Genomic DNA, 24,101 nt, shown 5'->3' with positions numbered 1-24,101 from the left:
ACCCCGGAACCAGTGGTATGTATAGTGTGTGTTCCAGTGGGAGCACTACAGATGCAGGAACTGCCAACGTAAACAGTGCAAGGAATCCCATCGTCCAGCAGATCAGTGTTGCCATGTCGGCTTATTATAAGCGACTTAGGGTTTCTTTTTCTGTAAAGTTGCTTGTAAAAAATGGTGGTAGAGGTTTTGTGGGCTTGTTTCTAAGTAGTTGCTTATTTAGGCTTGCTTTAAAAAATATATATTATTGAAACCCGTGGTTCTCAAATAATTCTGTGCCAGGGAGCATTTGTATTGTTAGAATGTTTCAAATATCCGACATTTCATTGCAAGAGTTTTTGAAAATAACAGATCTACAAGCTCACAATGCGTTGCATCGTGACGCGTTGTGAGCTTGTAGATCAGATATTTCCAATTAGCCGACGTTTAAAGCGCTGATGTGGCCTAGTTGCTTCTTTTGGGCTTGTTTTCCTAGACCTGGTTGCTTATTTCTCTCACAAAATATGGCAATACTGGTTGTCTCGCTATCATTGGCTATTGGTTGTCAAGGAGACAACGCTGGGGGTGATGACAGCTCTTGCTATGAAAACTGTAGCCTGTTTTATTAAGACAAACTAGTCTTTTTGACGAGGAAATAGCGTAATAGGCAGCAAATTACTTAATTACTTACAAATTGCTTACATGATATCTATTTATTTTACCTAGCCACAACCTAGTAGTACATTTACTTACTACTACGTACTGTAAGTACAATTTTGAGTTATTCTTTTACTTTACTGGAGCTTTTCCAATTTTCAGTACTTTTCTTTCTACTCCACTACATCTCAGAGGCAAATATTGTACTTTTTACCCCATTACAATTATTTGAAGTGAACACTTTAGTTACTAGATACATTAACCACTGCAAGTAGCCAATCACAGCACGGCGCCTCCTTCGGCCAATGGGATCACAAGTACAGGGAAATAAATAAAGTCTCCCAGCCAGGCTTTAATTTGAATTTGAATTAATCAATTTACACGTTTTTAACTCACCGCTTGCTGATATATTGGACTCCTCCGTTTGAAAATAATAACAATAAAATGGTATGTTAATGTATCTGGAGAGTGAACTGGCATTTAGAAATTATGTTACTAAGATTGTATTATCCTCAGCAGCTTGACAGCTGTGTTTCTCTTCTGTTTTAATGACATTTCTGTAGCCTATGTATTGACATTTATTTTAGATAATGCTGCATTTAGTCATTTCATTGTTTCCTGGAATTGGAATATGAATTTGATACCATTTTGTAAAACAATATATATATCTTGTGATGTACACTAAGCAAAGCACTTAATGTATGTTTATGGTCACATTTTGAAAATTTAGTGCATGCAATATACAATACTTTCCCCATAAGCATTATACATGCCATTACATGAAAGTGTAAAAAGCTGTGTTATTATTGCACTGTGGTTACCAAAGACTTGTCTCACGTTGTGCACAGATCTACCACATCCCATGGATTTATATGCCAGTGAGGACTGTCCTGGCAATGTGGAACCAGCTGACAAAGACCGAGGTCAGTCTGTCTGTCTGTCTGACCGACCGGGGACACACAGGGGTCCTTGTGGCGGTTCCAAGGGTCCCCCCAGCTAAGTGATTGATACTTGGGAACCACATGGACATTGGGAACTTACAGTTCTGTAACTCTGAGAGTTATGGACGTCCATGGTCTATTGCATACCAATCTGGGGGTCCTTGAAATTTAAAAAGTTTGAAGTCCACTGCTCTAATGTCTCCTGTTTTCTCCACAGATCCCAGAGCTGGCCAGAAGCTCAGTGTTGATGAGGGAACGCAGCCGGGTGGAGGAGACCCTGCAGGCTATGAAGAGAGCTGGAACCGAGAGGTTGCAGGTATACCCAAGTATTACTGTACATTCATGGAAATTATGTGTACGCATGCACACAGTTCTGAAACTGTACATATTTATTTGGGCAAGCATTTGTCACCGTCTCTAAATGTTCTGAGTATATAGTCTAATTTACAGAAAAGGGCAGATCTACAAGCTCAAAACGCGTCACATCTTACAGATCTGCTATTTTCGGCGGGGCGACACTAATGCAACACAATTTGTACTATCATCTTCTAAGAAGTGCTGTTTGTTTCCGCAGGTTATCTCTGACTTCGACATGACCCTCACCAGGTTTGCCCACAATGGCAGGCGAGTGCCCACCACCCACAGTAAGTGGCCCCGTCCCGGGGCATCCACATAACAGACCCTTTTGGCTGAAATAGTCATCTGCGTCTCTGATCTTGTATGTCTCTTCTCTGCAGACATCTTGGATAACAGGTTATTGATGAGTGAAGCCTGCACTAGAAAGGTGAGCACAAATTAGTACTTACTTCCACATAGAGTACATGACATACACTTCAGCTATATACTGTTGTGCAAGAATGTGTATGAATCCAGACTTTAGGGGTGCACCAGTAGCTGACTGGATAGCGTCGACCATATAAGTGATAAGTTGATTCCTTCCCCCTCTCAGCCTTCAGCTATCCTATAAACCAACTAAAACACTGAATCATGGCTCACCCTGCAGGTTCCAAAAATCCACACACAGCCTTAAAATCTGCTGCTGTCGATTCACACATTGTTATTTATTGTTTGTATTTAGTGCCACTATAGTTTTCTTGTGCTCATTTTAATTTGTGCCTGCATTTGTTTGTCTGTATCTCTGCGCCATTGAGAATGAGGTTTTAAATAAGTAATGATGAATCAGGATTGTGTACAACTGCTGATGATGCGTATGCAAAGTAAAGTTTGTTAATCCATGGGATTATTTTGTGGGTTTTGTTGGTATGTAGATTAGGCAGCTGCTGAACACCTACTACCCCATAGAGATAGACGCTGGTCGCACAGTGGAGGAGAAGCTTCCTCTCATGGTGGAATGGTAAGGAGTTGACACACACACACACACACACACACACACACACACACACACACACACACACAGAGTGATGATTTCCGTTCCTATATCCACTGGTTCCCAACACTGGTCCTTGTGGATTCCAAAAAATGTAGTTTTGTATCCTACCAGGACCTCTAGTACTGCTGGTTTTGTTTTATTATAATGATTTGTAGGTAATTAAATATGACTTTATTGGGCCGCTGGGAGTCGGTCAACAATATATTTATAATAGTTTATTTGTTGATTATTTTCTTCATATTGTCATAGTTCTAAAATGTATATCACGTTTTCAGTATTTCGATTTAGCAGTTCTGCTGAATCAAAGTGCCCTAATCTATTTTTGTTGTTGTTGTTGTTGTTCCGTTGTCTCCACAGGTGGACCAGTGTCCATGAGCTTCTCATTGATCAGAACATCAGGAAGGACATGTTGTCCCAAGCTGTCAGGGAGTCCAATGCCATGCTCAGGTCCATACCACTCACATCTTATTATTATTAATACTCACAAGCCTCAGTGTGATGCAGGAGGCTTTGACACTCTAAATAGATGTTTTGAAATCCAAGTCAAATCAAATGCACAGATAAATAGACATAGACAGACGGACAGTAAAAAGTGTCTATGGGTCAGTGGTGCACTTAACAACCTAGCATCCATATTCTGGGCATATTCTGTAATGTCGTAATAGGCGGACATTCACCGTGGTCCGGGGACCCCCAAGGGGTCCTTGAGGGTGTTAGAGGGGGTCCCTAGGTAAATGATTGTTAGCTACGAACCAAACGGTCTGAAATTCTGAGAATTAGGGGAGTAAATTAAAAGGTTTGAGAACCACTGGTTTTAGAGACAGATTCTGTTTTCAACTGTGTGTGTGTGTGTGTGTGTGTGTGTGTGTGTGTGCGTGTGTGTGTGTGCGTGTGTGTGTTCAGGGACGGCTACAAGGTGTTCTGTGACAGCCTGGCTGAACGTCAGGTTCCTCTGCTCATCTTTTCGGCCGGTGTCGGGGATGTCCTGGAAGAAGTGATGCGACAGAAACTGGTCTTCCATCCCAACGTGCACGTCATCTCCAACTACATGGACTTTGACCACACAGTGAGTCAAGCCGGCCTCTGCACCATTTAGTTAAAAATAGTTTAACCCTTTTAACCACTAAACGCAATTACGTCACTGGGTCCCCCAGGGGTCTGTACCTGGCCCGTCCTTTTATCCCCTACAGCAAACCTCTGCTCAAAATAGCTGACCTATAAGGGGCCGTGTCCACTCCACAGAAAGCATTTTTTAGCGCTGCCAGTGCCTGTCTGCCACGCATTCTTCAGCGCTCTCGCCGTCCAGCGTTTTTTGGCACTTCAAGCGGAAACATTTGGAGAGGAGCGCTGCTTATCAATCACGTTTGATCCTCCTGGCTGGTTCTGATAACCCCGTCATTTACAATCTGACGTTGAATCATTACCACAACCATGAGAAGTCCACGTATACCGTTGTTTCAGCTAAGCTGTTCGTGCTGATAACGCAGATGAGAGGATATTCGACCACAGCAACGGACCGGTTGGTCGGTTCGAACGTTGCGGGCATCAATAAACGCTGTGTGCGAGATCTCTGGACATGATATTCAAAGCACTCCTCCGCTCATAAAACAATTTCTGTGGAAACGGCCCCTAAGATAGGATGTGGATATCAGACTTTATGTGGCCAGTCTATAATGTCAGTCATCTCCAATCTGGACACATTTTCAGCCTAATTCGACCTCCATTCGACTATACTGCTCAAAAAAATAAAGGGAACACTTTGATCCCTTAATTCTTTTGAGTTTTTTCATGAACTGTGTACATACACTGCTAACGAAAAAAACTCAAAAGAATTAAGGGATCAAAGTGTTCCCTTTATTTTTTTGAGCAGTTTATATATAAAGAAATATTCACACTCACATCATCAAAACTATTACTTCCTTGGCCTACTGGCAGTGTGCACATTTGCCACTGATCGGTCCAGTGGTTCCAGAGATTAGCCCTGGACTCACACACAGAGAGACAGACGTACACACACACAAGACCCTCTTCTAGACGGCTCGACCCATAGGATACAGTATAGGTGGGCACTAGGGACATCTGGGCACCTCGATGTAAAATGATATTTGAAAAATGGTAAAAAGTAATGAAAAGTATACATGATGTGAACATGCGGTACATCATTATCAGACTTCATTTTATCCTTCAACTTCTTGTTTATGCCCCAAAATGACATATACAGGTTTTGTAGCAATTTGTTGCAATTGTAGAAATATTAGACCTTAATTGTCGAATGTTCTAATCATATACATACTTTACTTTCCTTAAAAACATTTTCCAAATATTTTATTTTTTAACATTTTGGAAAGAATAGCCAATTTAACACCCACTCTTCCTTGGTGCCCACCTATCCTGTTACCGGAGCCATGACTGTGAAAGGAGAAAAAAAGACAAGCAAACAGACGGAGTAAACGGACAAAACAGCTATTCACAACATTCACACAAATACATTTTCACCTCTAATTGCACCTCTAATGTTGTGTGGTCGAGCAGGGAGTCCTGCGGGCCTTCAAAGGCCCACTGATCCATACGTTCAACAAGCAGGAGGGGTCCGTGCAGCAGGTGGCCCATCTCAAGCAGCTGCAGGGCCGGCCCAACATCCTGCTGTTGGGGGACTCCCTGGGAGACCTGACCATGGCCGACGGAGTCGCTCAGCCACAAAACGTCCTGACGGTCGGCTTTCTCAACGACCAGGTCAGCCCAATATAACCTGATGTTTCCCTACATGTGTAGACGTGTGTGAATCCTTGTGGAGTTAAAATGCTACAGGGCTGAAGTCCCCAGCTAAGTGTGCTCTACTCACAGTAGTTTAAGGAATGGCGGGTGCAGACTTGCAGTAAGCAAGGGATAATGCATGGGGAGGTAGTCATTATTGAAATTTAAAGCCCGACAGGGCGATTAACCACCGAGGCGCAGCCGAGGTGGTTAATCGCCCTGAAGGGCTTTAAATTTCAATAATGACTACCTCCCCATGCATTCTCCCGCTTATTACACGGCTACTTAATAAATACATAAATACATTTACCCAAAAGTAACAACAAAACGAAGTATTTATTGCTTACGGCAATGAAAGTATTCCATAAGTATTGGGCTGGGCGGACAAGTTCGCCTCGCAAAAACAAATGACGAAATGGAAAAAAACTCGCCCCAAAACACACTCGCCCCCCATTCTATTTACTGCCGATTTGCCTGTAATACCGCCGGATTTGCCCCGGGGCGACTGTGTTTTGGGGCGAGCGTTTTGGTATTCCCCCGTTGTTGTGCCACGATAAACAAGGAAGCGCAGTGGATCAAATAGAATGACTTCTCGGTTATTGCATCGTCTATTTCTCACTTCAAATGTTTTCAAAAACATTCTTGAGAGCAACGTTTAGTTGTAAATGACATTGTTTGTTTGTTTACATGGCTGTCATGTTGGATAAAGCATATAACCAAGCAGCACAGGTTGACATGAGCAGGTGTTCTGAGTCTCTGATTACACAGCGGTCCGTTATAGAGCTCATCGGTCATTATCCAGAAATAATGACCGCTGACTGACCAATCAGAATCGAGCATTCAACCAAGCCGTGTAATAAACAGTCTTAATAAACAGTCCGCACTCACAAAATAATTCTTTGCGTTTTTGTTATTTTCCGCAGCAACACTCTGACTGCTGCTGTGGTAAATAAAAAAAAGCAAACCTTTCTTATGTAAGTGCGGACTGTTTCTTAAGACTGAATCCAAATGGATCTCAATGTGGAGTCCCGGGACCCCCAGGGGTCCTTGAGGGGGTTCCAGGGGGTCCTCAGCTAAATGATACATATTGTACAGTGTACAAATGGATCAGTAGCTATGATACCCAGCTGATGTAAACTGTCTACTTCAAGTCTAATAGTCTGAGTTATACTTAGTTACGCGCCAGTGTTGCATGCCAAAAATAGCCGATCTACAAGCTCACAACCTGTTGCACTGCGACGCGATCTGTTATTTTGAGCAACCAAGTTTAACTCAGGCTTATCACATTTATTCATCACAAGTGACGAAATGTACACACACTGGCTGTGTTTACATGCACACAGGACACACACTCATCTTTAGGACATGCTGTTTACAGTATGTGTGAACCTTTGATAAACTGCTTTCCAAGATCTGAACAGATTTTCTGCCTATCTTTGGTCTGTAAGGTAGTTAGTACAACACAGATAAAACATTGGTTACAGACTACAGAGGTGAATTGGTGATTTCACAACCAGACCGAAACTACTTAATAGCTCTTACCTATTAAGCAGTCGTTGAGAAAGAGAGATGATAGCTTACTTCTCATAACTCTCTGAAAGCCGGTCTGGCTGTAGTGTTCACACTTTTCAAATGCAAGTGCAAATTGAGCGTCGATTGCGGCTTATTGGGTTTTATGTGCTTGTTATAAACAGGATACAGTGTTTACATGCTATGCGATGCGAGAGTGCGGTCTAGCCAACACTAACTCGGGACTCCTGAATCAAATCGCTGCCCTCCACACTCTTCTCCTACCTAGCATCAGGGTCTTGAGCTCTACAGTGTTGTTGGTTAAGCTGTCACGCCGCAGTGCATCTACGTAGGTGGTGCGCTTCCTGGCTTTGCCCTGGGTTGGCTCCCATAGTGTCAGTTTTCTTGCCACTAGTTCAGAGTGCCTGACGCAGTGCCCTGCCAGCCTCAACCCTCTCTCTCTGACTTTGTCTGTTTACATGCACCAGCACATATGCAGGGTGTGGAGGTGGGTGGTGATGACTGATATAAGCATTCACACCTGGCCTGACTCAAACTAATTAGACTCTGAGCTGGGAGTTAGGACATACTGTACCTGTTGTGTTGGTGTGTCAGTGCATTAATAATCAGGCATCCCCACACACACTCAAGGAGGAGTCTTATGTCTGTGTGGTGATAAGGTACGATAAGGATATACATTAAACGGAAGCGGTTGTGTACATTATCTGAAAATGCCTGAATAAGGTGAATTTAACACAGGGCTTTCCCTGATAATAATTGGAGATTGGTGTAAATGTAGCCATTGACCAGGGTGTGCGACATGCGTCAAACATGATGTCTCCGTTTGCTGTCTGTCTCCGCTAGGTGGAAGAGAGGAAAGAGTCATACGTCAATGCCTTTGACATCGTCCTGGTCCAGGACGAGACACTGGACGTCCCAAACGCTCTCCTCAGCTACATCACCTCTGGCAAGTAAAAGAACCACACTGGGACGGCATTGGAACACCCAGCCAGCCAATAGCTGGCTAACTTCCAGGTTGCACAGTTGTACCGGTTTGCCAATCACACAACAACACAAAGGAACTCACGTTCACTTTCAGGTAGCTGCATGCAGGAACACACCGCTGTAAAACCTCAGGTACCAAAACCAGTTGAAGAGACTGGATACACATGCTGGTGCTAGTGGTAGTCAGTGGAAACAACACTCACTGAAAACTCTGAAGTCATGTACTGTATGTCAAACCCAGCATTTTGTTCTGTTTTAAGTGTGTATGTGAGACAGGACTGAGACAGATCAGATGTGAATATTATAGGACTATTATATATATATATATATATATATGTACTGGACATATATTAGTATTATATATGCCCATGTTGCCTATATACAAAAATATCTTCCTGTTACAAGTTACAAATTCCAATTTCATGGGTAGAAAAACAGTGTCCATTCTGTCCCTCTAAACGTTGAAAGAAATCATTGGCAAAGAAAAGTCCCACTTACACAAATCACTGTGTCGTGCAATATACCATAAGCCATTTCTGTTTTACAGTTGAGTTTCCCGTTTAGATAATTAACTCTTGTTTTGAATTAGTAGTTGTTTTAATGTACAATATGGAAATGTAGATAATGTATGTATGTATGGTAATTGAATGAGTTTAGGCAAAAGATAAAGGAATGGATGTGCCTAAATTGTATTGGATTACAGTCCAGACCCAAGATTTCCATCTTTAAAATAAATACAGAAGCTCTAGATTAATTATTTGAGGAAAGTGATCAGAGATTTTAATTCAAACATATGTTGGTACATGGAGATACATAATTATGTTTTTTAGAAGCAGTAAGATTGTGTTGGGTAGTTGCTTATAAAGTCTTAAATAGAAACTATAATACAATATTTCTTCATCTGGGTTATCCAGCTACTTTTTAAAGCTTTTTATAAGCTCTTAACAATAACCTGTTTATTTTAACAAACAATGGTGTTACAGTTATCCTAAAGCCCAGACCCGTCTCTCTCAATGGCTCTGCTAGCCCAAAAGTTAGTGAGCCATGGGTCACCTTTCTCCTGTTGTTGTTTTTGTTTTTTCACTGCAGGGTTATTTGAAAATATATTTTCCATAAATCTATTCCATACATTTCACCAGGTATCAACGATCTAATGTGAAGCTGGCACATCCTTAAAAAAAGAAGCGTTTAACAAGTGTTGATTAAGATATTATCATAAGTATTTGTTTTCTACAGAGCTTATTTTCTTATCTGATCTAAAACCCAATGCCAAAATTCCATTGGAAATCTGCGATGTATATGCATGGTGTAGAAACGTCTAGGTTGGCCGACAAGAAGGAGTTATCCCTGTGAACTGTGTCAGTTGAGTAATGGAAAGGGTCAAATATATATGGTTTATGTTCTGTGCGGTCTTTTCTGTTACAGGGATGGGATGGTTTGCATTTTTTGTTAAAATTATCAGGATTTAAAAGCTGGGGGTTCTTTGTCTCCTTTCTGAAAAGAACCATTTCTCTGCAAACGTTAAGGTTACATACAGTTTACATAGTTACGACTTAAACCGATTCATACACACCCTGTGAATTTGATAATAAATGATGATACATTTAATCCCCAGTCCTTTGGGGATCTTTTTTTGTCACTGTACATTTGCACATTAGTCCTCTGCATTTACCCATCCTAACTATTAGGAGCTGTACGTGCCATTAATACAGCGCCCGGTGAGCAGTTAGGGGTTAAGTCTCTTGCTCAGGGACACTTCTGGGGGTGAACCGGAGACCTTCAGCCTCTCTACACATTCAGCTATGGCCGCCATGAACTTGCACTTTTACTAGTTATGCATGTTAATGACTGCCTCCTGTATTTAAGTAACAAAAGACAAGCACTTCTGAATGATCCTAGAGTAGATGCAAAGATTTTCTATTTCTGTAAACATATTCCTTTACTTGAGGTCTCGAAAACAAAGCAAATGGCAAAATGTATTTTTTCCCCCTTTTTTTCTTAAAAACATTTTATTCCGTGAGAACATCAGGGATAATACAAAAGGTGCATGTTTGCTTGGTCAACATAATCAACGCAATCTCTTTGAAACACCACTTGATCAAACATAACCATTCACACAAACACAGAACCATTTCAACGAAGAAACCCTTTGCACTATTTTCTTCTTGCTGTTTGAAAAAAAAAGGCTGTCATTAAAAAATATTAAAACACTATTCTGTACGGAGAACAAATTGTCAGTCTCTGGATGTTTTTTTTGTTGTTCGGGTCAGTCCCTGAGTTAGAGTGCACCTCCATCTTCTCATCACAACTCCTCGTGTCTCTCTCTCTCCTTGTCCTCTTCCACTTTGGTTTTGAGCTCGTCGGGGGTGATGACGCCGTCATCATTTCTGTCCTGGTTGTTGAACATGTCGTCGATGATGTCCTCAACGCCCATGCCAGGCTTCATGCGACCCTTGCCCGCGTCAACCTGTTGCTTGAGGAACTCTCCAAACTAGAGATGGCACAAGAAAAACAAACAAAAAAATGAGCATCCGTAAACCCATAAAATCAGCACTCCGAAGTCCTCCTGGTACTTTGTAATGAAAGTACTAGAAGGACTTTGGTGTGCTGGCTATTCTTTGTGCTAGTTTTGCTTCTACTTAGATGAAAATCAGTGTCAGCGTTTGTTTACCTCCGCCTTTGGAACCTCTTTGTTGTGGTTCATGTCCATGGCTCCAAATAAATCAGCAGGAGTGTCCTCGATCCACACAAACAGGTAACCTGGTGGAACCCCTCTCGCCAGGTCCACCAGCTCCAGCTCAAACACTAACACAGCGCTGCTCGGCACACCATCAGCTGAATGACACACAGAGAGAGACTTAGTTGGTTCTCAAACATTTTCATGTCAAGGACCCCCCCCAAATTGATATTAGCCGAATTGATTTGGCCACAGACTGAGAAAATAGTCAGTCTACAAACTCACAATGCGTAGCATCGCGATGTGTGTGCCCAAATCTCTTGCATAAAAGCTCTTCGATTCAAGTGTGTAAGTGTAAGTTTTGACGTTACTAGGCATAATGTTAAATGATTTAATCTTTTGGACACGTCATGAATGTAGACACTGTTTAAACATGTATGTGTAGTACCTCTGATGTCCACTAGATGGGGAACTTTCCTAACATTACAGTGGTTTGATACAACTATGAATGCATTCTAAAAGATACAGTACTTCTGTGTATGTTGAACAATAGAGCACATATTGAGTATGTACTGTATTGCATATGACACATGGACACATACTATGCACTGCAGACATGGTTTCTCACCTCCTTTCTCTCCGTGTCCGAGGTGAGGAGGAATAGTGACCACCCTCTTCTCTCCCACACACATGCCAGTCAATCCTTCATCCAGGCCGTCGATCACTTTGTTTGCACCCAGCACTGTGCTCTGAACGTTCGCATAGTCGCCCCTGAGAAGAACATTTGAGAGAGTCCATAAAGCATGTTATGTGTGAAATGGGGTTTGTTTAGCAACCAAATTCTGTCAGAGACAGGAGTACAGTGTAGGAGAAAAATGTGAAGATAAGGTCAATGTGGAGGTCAGTGTGTGAGAAACTCACACCCGCCCCCGTCTTCAGACACCTCTTCAAGTCAAGAGGTGTCTGGAGACACCTTCAGACTCCACCTCATCCCCTATCACTCCATTCTCTTTGTCACCTTTTTTCTATATATATATTAGTTTATCCCTTCTTGTCGCCTTTTCTCAATGCTTTTTTGAATTGCAAATAATACTATGTCTATGTGTTGGATACTTGTTTTTGATTTTTTTTACCATGAATTAATGGTTAATGGAATGTTGTTTAGATAGCATTTTGTTTAGACAGATGCTAGGTTTGGTGTTTACTTGGTATCCTAGTTTCTCTGAGGTGCTACATTGTTTTCTCTGCACTCTACTTATGTGACTATTTGCCCTGTTGTTTGTTGACTAGGGTTCAAGCCATTCACTCTGATCTCGTACTTTTAAGTCGCTCTGGATAAGAGCGTCTGCTAAATGCCTACATTGTAATTATAAAAACAATAGACCACATTCACGCCTCGGCCATTTTGCTCTTATGTCACATGACGTTAGAGCAAAATGGCCGCCGTGTGAATATGCTCAGTGGTGTAGGTTGACGTGTAGGGACTCACGAGGAGAAGAGTAAGGTTCCGTCCATCAGAGTGCAGTTGTAGTGGTAGTCGATGTGGTCGTTGACGGCGCTGGTCTCGTTGCACACCTCGGGGCGGTGGGTGACCTGGACGACCACGTTGTCCTTGGGGTTGTGGAAGTCGATGACGTGGATGTCAAAGACCAGCACCGCTGAGCCGGGGACGTCCTTACCTGCACAGACAAAGACGTAATGATAAGAATTTGACTCATGATGAATAACATTCATCAGGGTTCCATTTGCTTGGGGGGATAGGTGGGGATCCATGCCTCCGCTTCTGATATCCCCCCCCAGGTCATTACCTTTTATGGTCTACGCCTCTGTGGGAATGTATTTTATCCCTACTTCTGTTCATTGACTGAATTAAATGCATGCATTTCCTTTTGGGAAATGTAGTACTGTCTAATATGTTTTTTTTTTATATTTATGTTTGATAATATCACAATGGAACAATCTAATGAAACATTTGTGTGTTAACCACATCAATCCTCCATCAATCAGCTCCCAACGCGTCACATCGTTGAGATAGAAAGAGTCAATGAAGGGTTAGAAACTGCAATGTATCGTGCGTGCTTCATCAACAGCCATTATTATGGGGATTCAATATTTGGGACTACAGTATGCACTATGCAGCTGTATTTAAAACAATTGGTTTCCCCATGGTAAACGTGACTTCCGCATTCTTCTTGTTCTTGTTATGTCTGAGAACACCGAAACAATATTCTTCATTTACATGATGAACGGAGATGACCCGACTCTTTCTATCTCAATGGCTCTGGTCCTGTGAGTTGACTGACCTGCTCCCTGCTCTCCATAAGCCAGGTGCGGTGGGATGGTGATCCTCCTCTTCTCCCCAATACACACTCCCAGCAGAGCCTGGTCCATGCCAGGAATCACATAGCCCATCCCGATGTACGTGTTGTACGTGCTGTTCCTCTGGTAGCTGTGGACAGGACGACATCAATAAGTCAGTACTTTTATACATCTCATAGGGCTGTCAGTCTCCCAGTCTCCTAGAACTAGAGCAAAGTTGTTTCAAATAAGAAAGTGTCCCTTTTTGCAGGAACTTTCTCTTTTGTGTTTACTGTTCGTGTCTTACTTACAACAATACAGATGTAAACTAATAATTTACAGCCTCAAAATACATCAGACAACAGTGGTGAACGTGACTTCTAAGAAGTGCTGATGGATGAGAAGGATTTTGTTTTGTTTTTACATTGTTTGAACTTTTTCAATATAAAAACAAGTATCACGGTCGTGAGTACTAGAAGGATTTTTAGCTAGGTTTGACATTCAAAATCACTTAAAATATTCAAGTTTTAAGTTGAGCTATCACATCAGAGATAATTACGCTTTACTGGCTCCTTCTTAAAGGTCGACTCACCCGTTTTTTTTTTACCTGGTCCTCTATTTTAAGGAGGACATGTGAAAACTTGATAGAACACGTCAATGCGTGCCACTGACATTCCAGCTCCAGCTGATCATGTCAGATTATCACATATCCTCACCATAGAACAGTAGGATTCAGGTTAGAAGTCTTTTGAAAGTGACCTTTTAGCCAGAACCTCTATTTATATGTGCATGTGGGAACTGCAAAGGAAACTGGGGACAAGTCTTCCAATAGATTCTCCCAATTGAAAATAAAACGGCAGAGAGAGTGAAAGCTACCAATGAGCCCCCCCCCCACTTCCTTGGGGCACGCGGTAGATCAAAGATGGGAATGTGAGGCCTTTTCTGTTTGGAGGTGGTCCAAAATGTTTATTTTGTTTTATGTTGCATAAAATCATGACTTGCTTTCATCCACCGCCTGCCTGTTTGATCTCAATGTGATATCAGTCCAACTTGTCATACATAATCTATTATCCTGTTACTTTAACATAGCTACTGTAAATCACACACATCATTGTGAAGCTCAGTGACAACTACAACCACTTACAACCTCACATCCCTATTTTGGTCGTTATATTGTCATAATAGTCAGAAATAGTCAAATAAAATTAAAAAAGTAAAACCAAAAAATAGCTTTTAAATAAAAGGATGGATACCACTGAGGTAAAGGAGGCGGAGCTAACCTGGTGTCGAAGGTGGCGCCATTGAGGAATGTCCCGTTGTAGTGGTAGCGGATGTAATCCCCCTCCACCGACGTCCGCTTGCACGACTCGGGCACCACCTGCTCGTCCACCGTGACGTTGTCCTTGGAGTTGTGGATGTCCACAAGCAGGACGTCAAACACCAGCGTGGCGTGAGGCGGGATGTCTGTACCTGGAGAGAGAGGGGACACTTCTATAAGCCATATATCCAGATATGTCAGTAAGGTAGTCTGCCCACATAAACATCTGTTGTTCTGTCTTCTCCATTCCTGAGTTAATAATCTCATGGGGCATTTATTTCCCACTGAGTTTGGTGACGATTAGGATTCCGATTCCTTAACGGTTCCCTTTAACCATTTCTATAGGGGGTCCCAAATGGACCATTACAGGTCTGTAACTCTGAGAGTGTACAAATGGACTCTTACTCTTACATTTGGTTCCATTTGTACACACTCAGAGTTACTCACGCTGTTGACACTAGGCAGCCTTTGCAAGACGGTGTGAATGGTTGTTTTTAATCGATGTAAGATCTAGTAAGTTGAAGGTTCTCTCGAGGCATAAACGTGCAGGGGGTCCCAAATGGACCATTACAGGTCTGTAACTCTGAGAGTGTACAAATGGACTCTTACGGGTCCATTTGGTTCCATTTGTACACACTCAGAGTTATGGTTGGTCCTTGAAATTAAAAAGTTGGAGAACCACCGGTATTGCAATTCTATAGCAGACGTGAAGTCCACATAGCAGCTTCTGACAGTGTGATAAAAGCCGGTTCCGTAAACGGTTCCGTAAATGTGATGGAACCGATTTCGATTCCTCAATGTTGGACCCAACTCTAGTGACGATCTGCCAAGTCGCTCTCTATTTTCACCTTGATCTTGATTATGACCGTGATCTTTGAGACCTATAATTGAATCATCTCTTCCGCACAGCTTACTGCTTATTTCCAACTGGTTATTTCCTACTGGTTATTCACTGCAAGTTTCATGAAATTCTGCACACGCGTTCTCAAATGATTGTGTTCAGAGACATGCAGACAGGAGCAATTACAATACCTGCCGCCGTGCCGTGTATTGCAGCGTTGTTTTTAACATGTTGATTATGTTATTCATTTCATTTAGCCGATCTACATGCTCACAATACTTCACATTGTGACATGTTGTGAGCTCATGAAGATTGGAGAGAGATTCTCATGAGATTATCTCATGATTCTCCAGGAGTTTGGATAAACCAACATCTAGTCTTCTACAGCTCATCACATCTAACAAGCCTTTACTTTGTAGTTTCCCCCATGCTGTATGCTCTCATGCGATTCTAAAACGTACTGTATCCTTTTTCTCCATAGGCTTTGAAGGGCGGGATGACTATATTCCTAGTCTCTCCCACACACATGCCCAGGAGGCCCTCGTCCATGCCTTTGATCACCCAGCCTTCACCAACCATCGTGTTGTAGGTGGACTGCCTGTTGTAGCTATGTACAGTAGGGTTCATACAAGAGCAAAGTCAGACACACATCATCTCCGACACAAACTTACCGCTTTAACCCAGGGAAAAAAATTAACAAAAGAATAATAATTCTATTTTATTTATATCAAACACTTCCAATTTATTTTTTAATTGTTTTGCAAAAATAGCCGATCTACAAGCTCACAACGTGCCGTGATGCAACTTGTTGTGAGCTTGTAGATCTTGATTTAGAACTATTTTAAAACTATATACATATGTAAAGTTAACATGCTTGGTTTGGACGGCCCAACACCTGGATACAGTACAGGGACACTAACACACATACAGTACAGGGACACTAACACACAAAAGGACTGTCATTCGGATAAGGTATTCGGATCAGTGTGAGGTCAGACTAGGGCCATGTTGTTTACTTTTATTTGACTGTGAAAGAGCTTTGTAAACAGCATCTTTAAAAGGTGTCGTAGACTTAGTCGAGCTGCAGCCTAACAGTTCGTTAGACCCTGCATGGCGTTTCTTGAATACAAGTGTAGGAATGACATTCCGGACTCACTGTTATAATGACCAAGCAACCATCTCCACTTTCAACCCATCCCAAACGGCACCAAACTGATGCAGCTCATTTTATTGTGCATAATAATTAGCATATCATACTTCAATATAGATAATCAAAAGTATTATTTCATAATTGAAAGCATCACGTAAGCATTGCTTTTCCCGTACACAGTATATTACATTTTATAATGTTAGTATTTCTACATTCTCCCTAAGGGTGCAGCAGTTGAACTAATTGGTTTAATCGATTATAAAAAAATATTGATCATTCAATCAATTAATAGAATCACTCGATATTTTGGGCATCCAGCGCGTTGTGACCTTGTAGATTGACTATTTCCGATTAATAGAAAACGGGATCGATAGAATACTCCCTAAGAAAATAGTCGATAGTTGCAGCCCTAATTCACCCCCAGCCCCTCAACAGTGTTCCAGACAGTAGGCCTCAGCTCACCTGGAGTCGAAGGCGGTTCCGTCCAACAGGGTGCCGTTGTAATGGTATCTCACATAGTCTGAGCGCATCACAGAGCGCTTGCAGTCTTTGGGAGTGGATCTGGTTTTGGTGACGACCAGGTCAGCCTTGTTCCACAAGTCCAACAGCTGCACGTCAAACACCAGGGTGGCATCTGGGGGTACCACGTCACCTGTAGGGGTGCAATAGTTAATCAAACTAATCGCTTTAAATTTGATCGATTATAATAATAAATAAATATACATATAATCAGGAGTGTAGTCGTGATTTAATAGCTGGTGGAGCGCTATTACACGCGCACGTGCGAGGACGCCGATTGAAATAGCCTTGGCCATTAATTATTAACCCACAATACGTATCGAATTGTATTCTTTTTACTTGTATAATGGGGATACTTTATAGTGTTGTCATCTACAGTTATGCATTTACCTTGCAGAGCTCTGTAAATTGAGTTCATTCATGATTCCATCAGCCACTGTTACCACTGTAAACATTCTGTGGACTGCTTCAGAAAATCTGACAGCTATAGGCCTATGCCTCTTTTAAAAGTAGCATACGGTACTTCAGGTCACACAATGGATCATTGATATGCACCCAGCCAGGGTCATTCCTATGTTAATATAGTTCACGCTGTTGACACTCGGCAGCCTTTGCAAGACGGTGTGAATGGTTGTTTTTAATCGATGTAAGATCTAGTAAGTTGAAGGTTCTCTCGAGGCATAAACGTGCACGCACATGCATGTGTGGGGCTCGTGCGTGCAGCTAAAATAGCTAGTGGAGCTCTCCGCTCCACCAGGACTACACTGGACACACTGGAAATCAATCAGTCAAGCAATTAGTAAAACAAATAACCAGAAACTGTCAGGGAGGTCCGTTTTCTCTTCTTAGAGTGCACATTACTACAATGTGATATCTTGTTCATTTAACTCTCAGTGGCTACAAATGGACCCTTATTTCTGATAGAGTACAGATGAGTACATTTGGTTTCATTTGTACTCCAGACCCTGGTGTCGCAATGGTAGGACACCTACTGGTTGACAAGTAGTACTGCCTGAAGCTCATAAGCCAATATCTCTGGGTATTTCTTCTTAACAGAGGCAGAGCTGTAGATATTTGGTTTCTCATGCAAGAAACCCGGTTCGGATCCCAGGCAGAACATAAAAGTTACGTACTGCAGCTTTGAATGAACACTCAGGACTTAATGAACCCACGAACCACTTAAAACCCCATTCTTGTTGAGCGGAGTGTCTTTTCTGTTTTAGCGCTACATTAAATATCTTTGCTGAAAATAGTCGATCTACCAGCTTGCAAATTGCAATGCGTCGCAACGTGACACGTTGTAAGCTGGTAGATCGGCTATTTTCTGCAAACGTTTTCCCCAGAATATGGATGCTGAGGTTTCAGTGGTTAAGAGTCCCTATTTTGGGCAAAAAAGGAAAACATCTACTGAATTTACAGTCAAAAGCCCCGCCTGTTGCAGATCTAAAGCAGTGGTTCTCAAAGTGGGGTCTGGGGACCCCCAGGGGTCCTGAAGGGGTGCCAGGGGGACCCCAGATAAACGAGTTAATATGCATCAATCAAAATCAGTTAGCAATCAGTAGCAACCCCATATACATCAGCTATTTGAGCGACCTGTTGAGCTATTTTCAAAACATCTTGGGAAAGGTGGGAAAATGTGGGATATTGAACAACAGAAATCTTGTATGGGGGGGGGCACTTTTTTTTCTCTTTCTAGATGCCAAAATATTAATTTAGGGGTCAACCATGACATGAAACAGTTTGAGAACCATGTGATCTAAGCTAAGGCCTAAGAAGGGACATCTTGTACACTTGGAGTTTACCTGCACCGGTGCTTCCATAGGCCATGCCTGGGGGCACGGTGACCTTCCTGCGCTCGTTGACGCACATCCCCTGCAGACCCTTCTCTATGCCGGCGATCAGGCGACCCTCCCCAATGAGGCCCACCTTTGCGTCTCCTTTCTGATGACTGGCGATGGCCGTAAGAGGGAGACAAAAGATGGGAAACGGATTACAGACAAGAAAACATTAATTATGGAGCATGATGGTCGCTTTTTAGCCTTAAATTGAAGGGTGCAAAGCTAAAATAATGGATGCAAGTGGGACCTTTTTTGGGGGTTTAGAATAGTTGACAGACAATAGTAATTTGTAGTCTTGAAATAGGCCTACTTTGGGCTAGTTTTCTCATTGAAAATTACTTTTTAAGTAGGATAATGGATGCCGATCGCAGAAAGGGGAGTTCATTTGAGGTGATCCACACAAATCACTGTGTGAGGATCGTCACCATACATTAGGTTATAGTTGTATAATAACAACGGATAAACACATACTATCATGTTTCCATAGGTTTACTTAGGTTTTTTTTTTCACATCAAACTTTTAGCCTATATATCTTCTCCGATCGCAAGAGGAAAACGCGTTCATTCAAATGTTCAACAAATAGCGCACACGGCACACACACGAACATTTGAATGAATGCATTATGCATAGATAGCAGTGGTGGAAAAAGTACTCAAATGTTTTACTTAAGTAAAAGTATCAATACTGCAACGTAGAAAATAGCCTACTCTGTTACACGTAGAAGTAAAAGTAGACAATTGGAAATACTCCAGTAACGTAAAAAATAGGCTACCTCAAAAGTGTACTTAAGTACAGTCCTTGAGTAAATGTACTTAGTTACTTTCCACCTCTGCTAATATATATAAAAAGGCCTTTTGTTAACAGGCCCTTTTGTTTACATTGGAAATCAAAGTTATCTGTACTAAATTCAATGGCGTAAAGTAGCCTACATACTCGAGTACTGTACTTAAGAGTAATTTTGAGGTACTTTTACTTAAAGTTTATAGGAGCAATTTTCTGTACTTAGTTATTTTTCACCATTGAATGCATCATGCATAGGCCTATGTCACACAATCCCACAAACTCACCTGGAATCAAAGGTTTTCCCGTCCAGAAACGTAACGTTATAGTGATAACGGACATAATCTCCAGTCTTCACCTCTCTGGGACAGTCTTTAGGTATGGAGTATCTGTCTATCACTATCTCCCCGGAGCGGTTAGGGTTGCAGTCCACCACCAGACAGGATAAGAGGAATAACATGAAAATACTGGCCCCAAACATCTTTACTACAGAATGATCCCCCCAAAAAAACAAAGTTATACAATAACAGGATTATAAATATATTAAAGATCTAGTGCAAAAAAGTTGGATCTTCGTGCAGGATCGTGTCTGTACACGCACACAGAAGAAGAGAGAGAGGGAGAGAGAGAGAGGAGCTCCTTGGTGGATCAGAGCTGCTGGAGGAATTCTGTAAACGTGGACAGTCTGCCGTTTTTGCTGCTCAGGATTTAACGCGGTTATACCCACATCGGTGACCCATCAAAGACTGTGACTCTGTAGCTCCCACTGAGTCAAAGCAGTGGGGGTCGTCCGGGGACACCCAGGGGGTCCCCCACTCACTCAGCCAGCCTAATGAGTAGATTAATTTAACTATAATCAATCATACAAATGGTAGGGTAAAACTGTTCTAACAGTAGGGCGGGATATGTTGCAATATAATCACTGTAAATCTGAATATGTGTTCACACAAAGGATTATTAACATTGGTGCTGCTTTCAGACACCGCAACAAAGAGAAACAAATAAGCAATAAAAGCAATATGTCAGACCAAGTGTAGGCTCTTCAAGATGTAATATAGGCTTATATATGATCATTTGAAATTTTATTTTAAACAATAATTTTCAGATGAAGTCCCAGCACTAAAATAGTTTGAAATGGGGGTTTAATGTGACTGTCTGACTGAGGTCTTTTTCATGGCCAGTTAGTTACACGTGATATGCTAACCAATGACAAGCCGCAGTTTTCTTCTTATATAAACTTATATAATATAAACCTTTGAGAAGAAAATGTAATGTCTGGAGTAGAGCCTACTACAGTCACAGCAGGTCAGGTCACCAAGTTCGGTGCAGCATCTGGCCAAACATAAACCTCGGCGTTTTGCGCGACTTCTGATTCTTTGCGTTTGAACGTTGTTGGGCAGCAAGACTACTTTAAATGTCTTTGTACTTGTAGTTGTTGGGGTTACTTTTCACGAGCTAGCTGCGAACCTGATTGGGGGGGGGGGGGGGGGACTTTTGGTTCCGACACCCTGAACACGTAGGCTACTACAGAGTCTCAAATGACATGGTGGGATGGGAGTGGTCTTCACATAGGATGGTTATTATTGTTTAAAGCAGTGGTTCCATAGAGTGGTTGCTGCCAAACTTCTTGGCTCGAGACCCAAAAGAGTAGTTTGATGTCTCCTATAGTGAAACAAGAGAAAACCTATAATATATTTTAACTACTTCTTAACAGTACAGAGACGGTTCACGTTACTCCAGTCTGTTTTCCCCTCCAAAGTAATGGATTTTTTAAATGTAATTATTTTGAGAAAAAAAAAGTGAACTCGTGATTTTTGGGGGGGATTTAAAAAAGATAAAAAATATAGTAATGAAAAGCAAAATGTTGGAAAAATAAAAATAAAGGGGTATTTACTCGCGACCCATAAAAATTGGTCCGCGACCCTCATATGGGTCTCGACCCAGTGTTTGGGAACCAGTGGTTTAAAGGCACACGACGGCGGACGTGGGCTGTTGGCTGAAGACTGTGAGAAACGTCTAAAAATCTCTCGTGCAGGGCAGGCAGTCTGTGACGCACATAGAGTAGTAGAAGAGAAAAGCCGTTATTCGTTTAACCTTTGGTTTTACACATCGAGTTGTGGAAGAAGTTAGACCTATAGATGTTTTACTTACATAAAAAAGTAGCAGTTGTTTACCACAATGTAGGACGGAGGACCGTCTATAGGCCTACTTATAAATACTCATTTAGTAAGCTCCTGCATTACTTTACTTTATGAGTAGGCACACACACACACACACTAGTAGTACCAAAAAAAAGTACCAAAATTGCCATTAAAATGTTAGGCCTATCCACCCTATAGCTACCAAACGTAAAAGTAGGCCCAGCACTCATTGTGCAAAATAGGCATACATTGAGTAAATGTACTTAGTTACTACTGCATAAAGGACATCAAATAACCCCGGCCAAATACCACCTCAACACCACAAGATGTCAGTATAACACGCAAGACGGCAAACAGTGGATTCGCCGCAAATAAACCAACCAAAAATAATGACAGCTCTTTCACACACACACACACACACACACACACACACACACACACACACACACACACACACACACACACACACACACACACTTGTTCTGGTAACGTAGCCTGGCAAAGTTTGTACCCTTTTCCCTTTAAATATCCATGGCCATTGACAATGCATTGGGAGCTTAAAGTTAAATATTTCAAAAAATACAAATCATTTCAAAGCGAAACATCTCAAGGATGCATGTCCACAGTAAGGTGGATTTTTTTTTTTTTTTTTTTTTTACTGTGAATGGAGTTTCTAGGTGAAAGTGTTTTTTTGAGGTCCCTTAACCTTAACCCTAACCCTAACCTTCCATCCGCCTCCATTATAAATCTCTTTTAAAGGAGTACAATTCTAAAACTTTGCAACATTTCAAAGATTCCTTTTCAGGCAAACATGTCCACGTTAAGATGAACATTTTAAAGTTTGAATGGGGGCTCTAGGTGTAAGTATTAAAAGGAAAAAAGTATGGAAGGCCGATGGAAGACTTTGGGACCTCAAAAAACACTTTCACCTAGAAACTCTTGTCCATTTTGCCATTGACCGTCACTCTTTTTTCAGATGTTAGGGGGAAAAGTACAAACTTTGGCAGGCTACTAGTCCTACATGCTTACGCCCAGAAACCCCATTCAAATTTTAAAATGTTCATCTTACTGTGAACATGTTTGCCTTATTTCGAATCCTTGAAATGTTTCGTAGTTTTAGAATTGTACTCCCTTAAAAGTTTTGGCAACTCAAACAACGCTTTCACCTAGAAACTCCATTCACACTTTTTATAATTCATCTTACTGTGGACACAAATGCTTGAACTTTTTACTTTGAAATGTTTTGTAGTTTTGGAGATATTTAACTTTAAGCGCCCAATGCATTGTCAATGGCAATGGATATAGAGCACCGAAGTCTGACATCACTGCCAGTAGAGGGCCATTTTGTATTGACTTTTTTTGGTCCCTAACATTCATCGAGCTCTGGACTTAGTACATTTATTTTTCACCATTGGGTCACTACCGAAACGAAAGTTTGTCACTACCGAAACGAAAGTTAAATCCGAAAAAATCACTAAGTGTGGAGGCCAAAATCGTCCCCCCAAAAACCTGTTAGGAGTACGTTTCAGGCAATTTAGAGTTGATTGGTAGTACTTTGTAGTGACTTTTTTTGGTCCCTAACATTCATCGAGCTCTGGACTTAGTCAATTTATTTTTTCACCATTGTGTCACTACCGAAACGAAAGTTTGTCACTACCGAAACGAAAGTTAAATCCGAAAAAATCACTAATTGTGGAGGCCAAAATCGTCCCCCCAAAAACCTGTTAGGAGTACGTTTCAGGCAATTTAGAGTTGATTGGTAATTTCGTTTCGGTAAAATGTATTTTACCGAAACGAAAGTTAAATCCGAAAAAATCACTAAGTGTGGAGGCCAAAATCGTCCCCCCAAAAACCTGTTAGGAGTACGTTTCAGGCAATTTAGAGTTGATTGGTAATTTTCGTTTCGGTAGTGAATTTGAAATTTATTTTACCGAAACGAAAGTTAAATGCGAAAAAATCACTAAGTGTGGAGGCCAAAATCGTCCCCCCAAAAACCTGTTAGGAGTACGTTTCAGGCAATTTAGAGTTGATTGGTACATTTATTTTACCGAAACGAAAGTTAAATCCGAGAAAATCACTAAGTGTGGAGGCCAAAATCGTCCCCCCAAAAACCTGTTAGGAGTACGTTTCAGGCAATTTAGAGTTGATTGGTAATTTTCGTTTCGGTAAAAATTATTTTACCAGTACTTTTTGTTTCGGTAAAATGTATTTTACCGAAACGAAAGTTAAATCCGAAAAAATCACTAAGTGTGGAGGCCAAAATCGTCCCCCCAAGAACCTGTTAGGAGTACGTTTCAGGCAACTTA

At 41.5% G+C, this 24,101-nt stretch overlaps 2 protein-coding genes across 3 annotated transcripts; one reads left to right on the top strand and one right to left on the bottom strand.

The window, feature by feature from the left end:
• The first annotated feature begins 613 nt into the window (after positions 1-613).
• LOC311059452 (7-methylguanosine phosphate-specific 5'-nucleotidase-like) lies at positions 614-10,056 on the top strand. Of its 2 annotated transcripts, none has more exons than XM_084077386.1 (10): positions 614-740; positions 1,482-1,556; positions 1,792-1,890; positions 2,149-2,218; positions 2,312-2,358; positions 2,843-2,928; positions 3,322-3,411; positions 3,868-4,030; positions 5,497-5,697; positions 8,092-10,056. In XM_084077386.1, the coding sequence occupies exons 2-10, from the start codon at positions 1,506-1,508 to the stop codon at positions 8,200-8,202; spliced, it is 918 nt and encodes a 305-aa protein (XP_083933512.1). In that variant the 5' UTR covers positions 614-740; positions 1,482-1,505; the 3' UTR covers positions 8,203-10,056. The 2 variants fall into 2 exon arrangements, with proteins under 2 accessions (XP_083933512.1, XP_083933511.1); XM_084077385.1 differs by lacking the exon at positions 614-740 and adding an exon at positions 948-1,080.
• A 153-nt stretch (positions 10,057-10,209) lies between these two features.
• Positions 10,210-20,357, bottom strand: fkbp10b (FKBP prolyl isomerase 10b). Its single transcript, XM_084077384.1, has 10 exons — positions 19,942-20,357; positions 18,838-18,983; positions 16,979-17,168; positions 15,828-15,973; positions 14,488-14,677; positions 13,213-13,358; positions 12,399-12,588; positions 11,538-11,680; positions 10,904-11,067; positions 10,210-10,723 (listed from the first exon to the last, which is right to left on the bottom strand). Exons 1-10 carry the CDS (start codon positions 20,133-20,135, stop codon positions 10,535-10,537), a joined length of 1,698 nt encoding a protein of 565 aa, XP_083933510.1. The 5' UTR covers positions 20,136-20,357; the 3' UTR covers positions 10,210-10,534.
• Positions 20,358-24,101: the final 3,744 nt, after the last annotated feature.

This window comes from Gymnoscopelus microlampas, assembly GCF_963454915.1.
Source record: "Gymnoscopelus microlampas genome assembly, chromosome: 14".
Classification (NCBI taxonomy): domain Eukaryota; kingdom Metazoa; phylum Chordata; class Actinopteri; order Myctophiformes; family Myctophidae; genus Gymnoscopelus; species Gymnoscopelus microlampas.
This window is presented reverse-complemented; position numbering and strand designations above follow the sequence as displayed.

Excerpts from the sequence above, each read along its gene's own strand:
- LOC311059452 (XM_084077385.1), top strand. Across the intron at positions 1,891-2,148 it reads CTGGAACCGAGAGGTTGCAG|GTTATCTCTGACTTCGACAT; the intron begins GTATACCCAAGT and ends TTGTTTCCGCAG. Across the intron at positions 2,219-2,311 it reads GCGAGTGCCCACCACCCACA|ACATCTTGGATAACAGGTTA; the intron begins GTAAGTGGCCCC and ends TCTTCTCTGCAG.
- fkbp10b (XM_084077384.1), bottom strand. The coding sequence starts at position 20,135 with ATGTTTGGGGCCAGTATTTTCATGTTATTCCTCTTATCCTGTCTGGTG. Across the intron at positions 14,678-15,827 it reads CTATGGAGAAAAAGGATACA|GTACAGACATCCCGCCTCAC; the intron begins GTACGTTTTAGA and ends CTCTCTCTCCAG. Across the intron at positions 12,589-13,212 it reads TTATGGAGAGCAGGGAGCAG|GTAAGGACGTCCCCGGCTCA; the intron begins GTCAGTCAACTC and ends TTGTCTGTGCAG.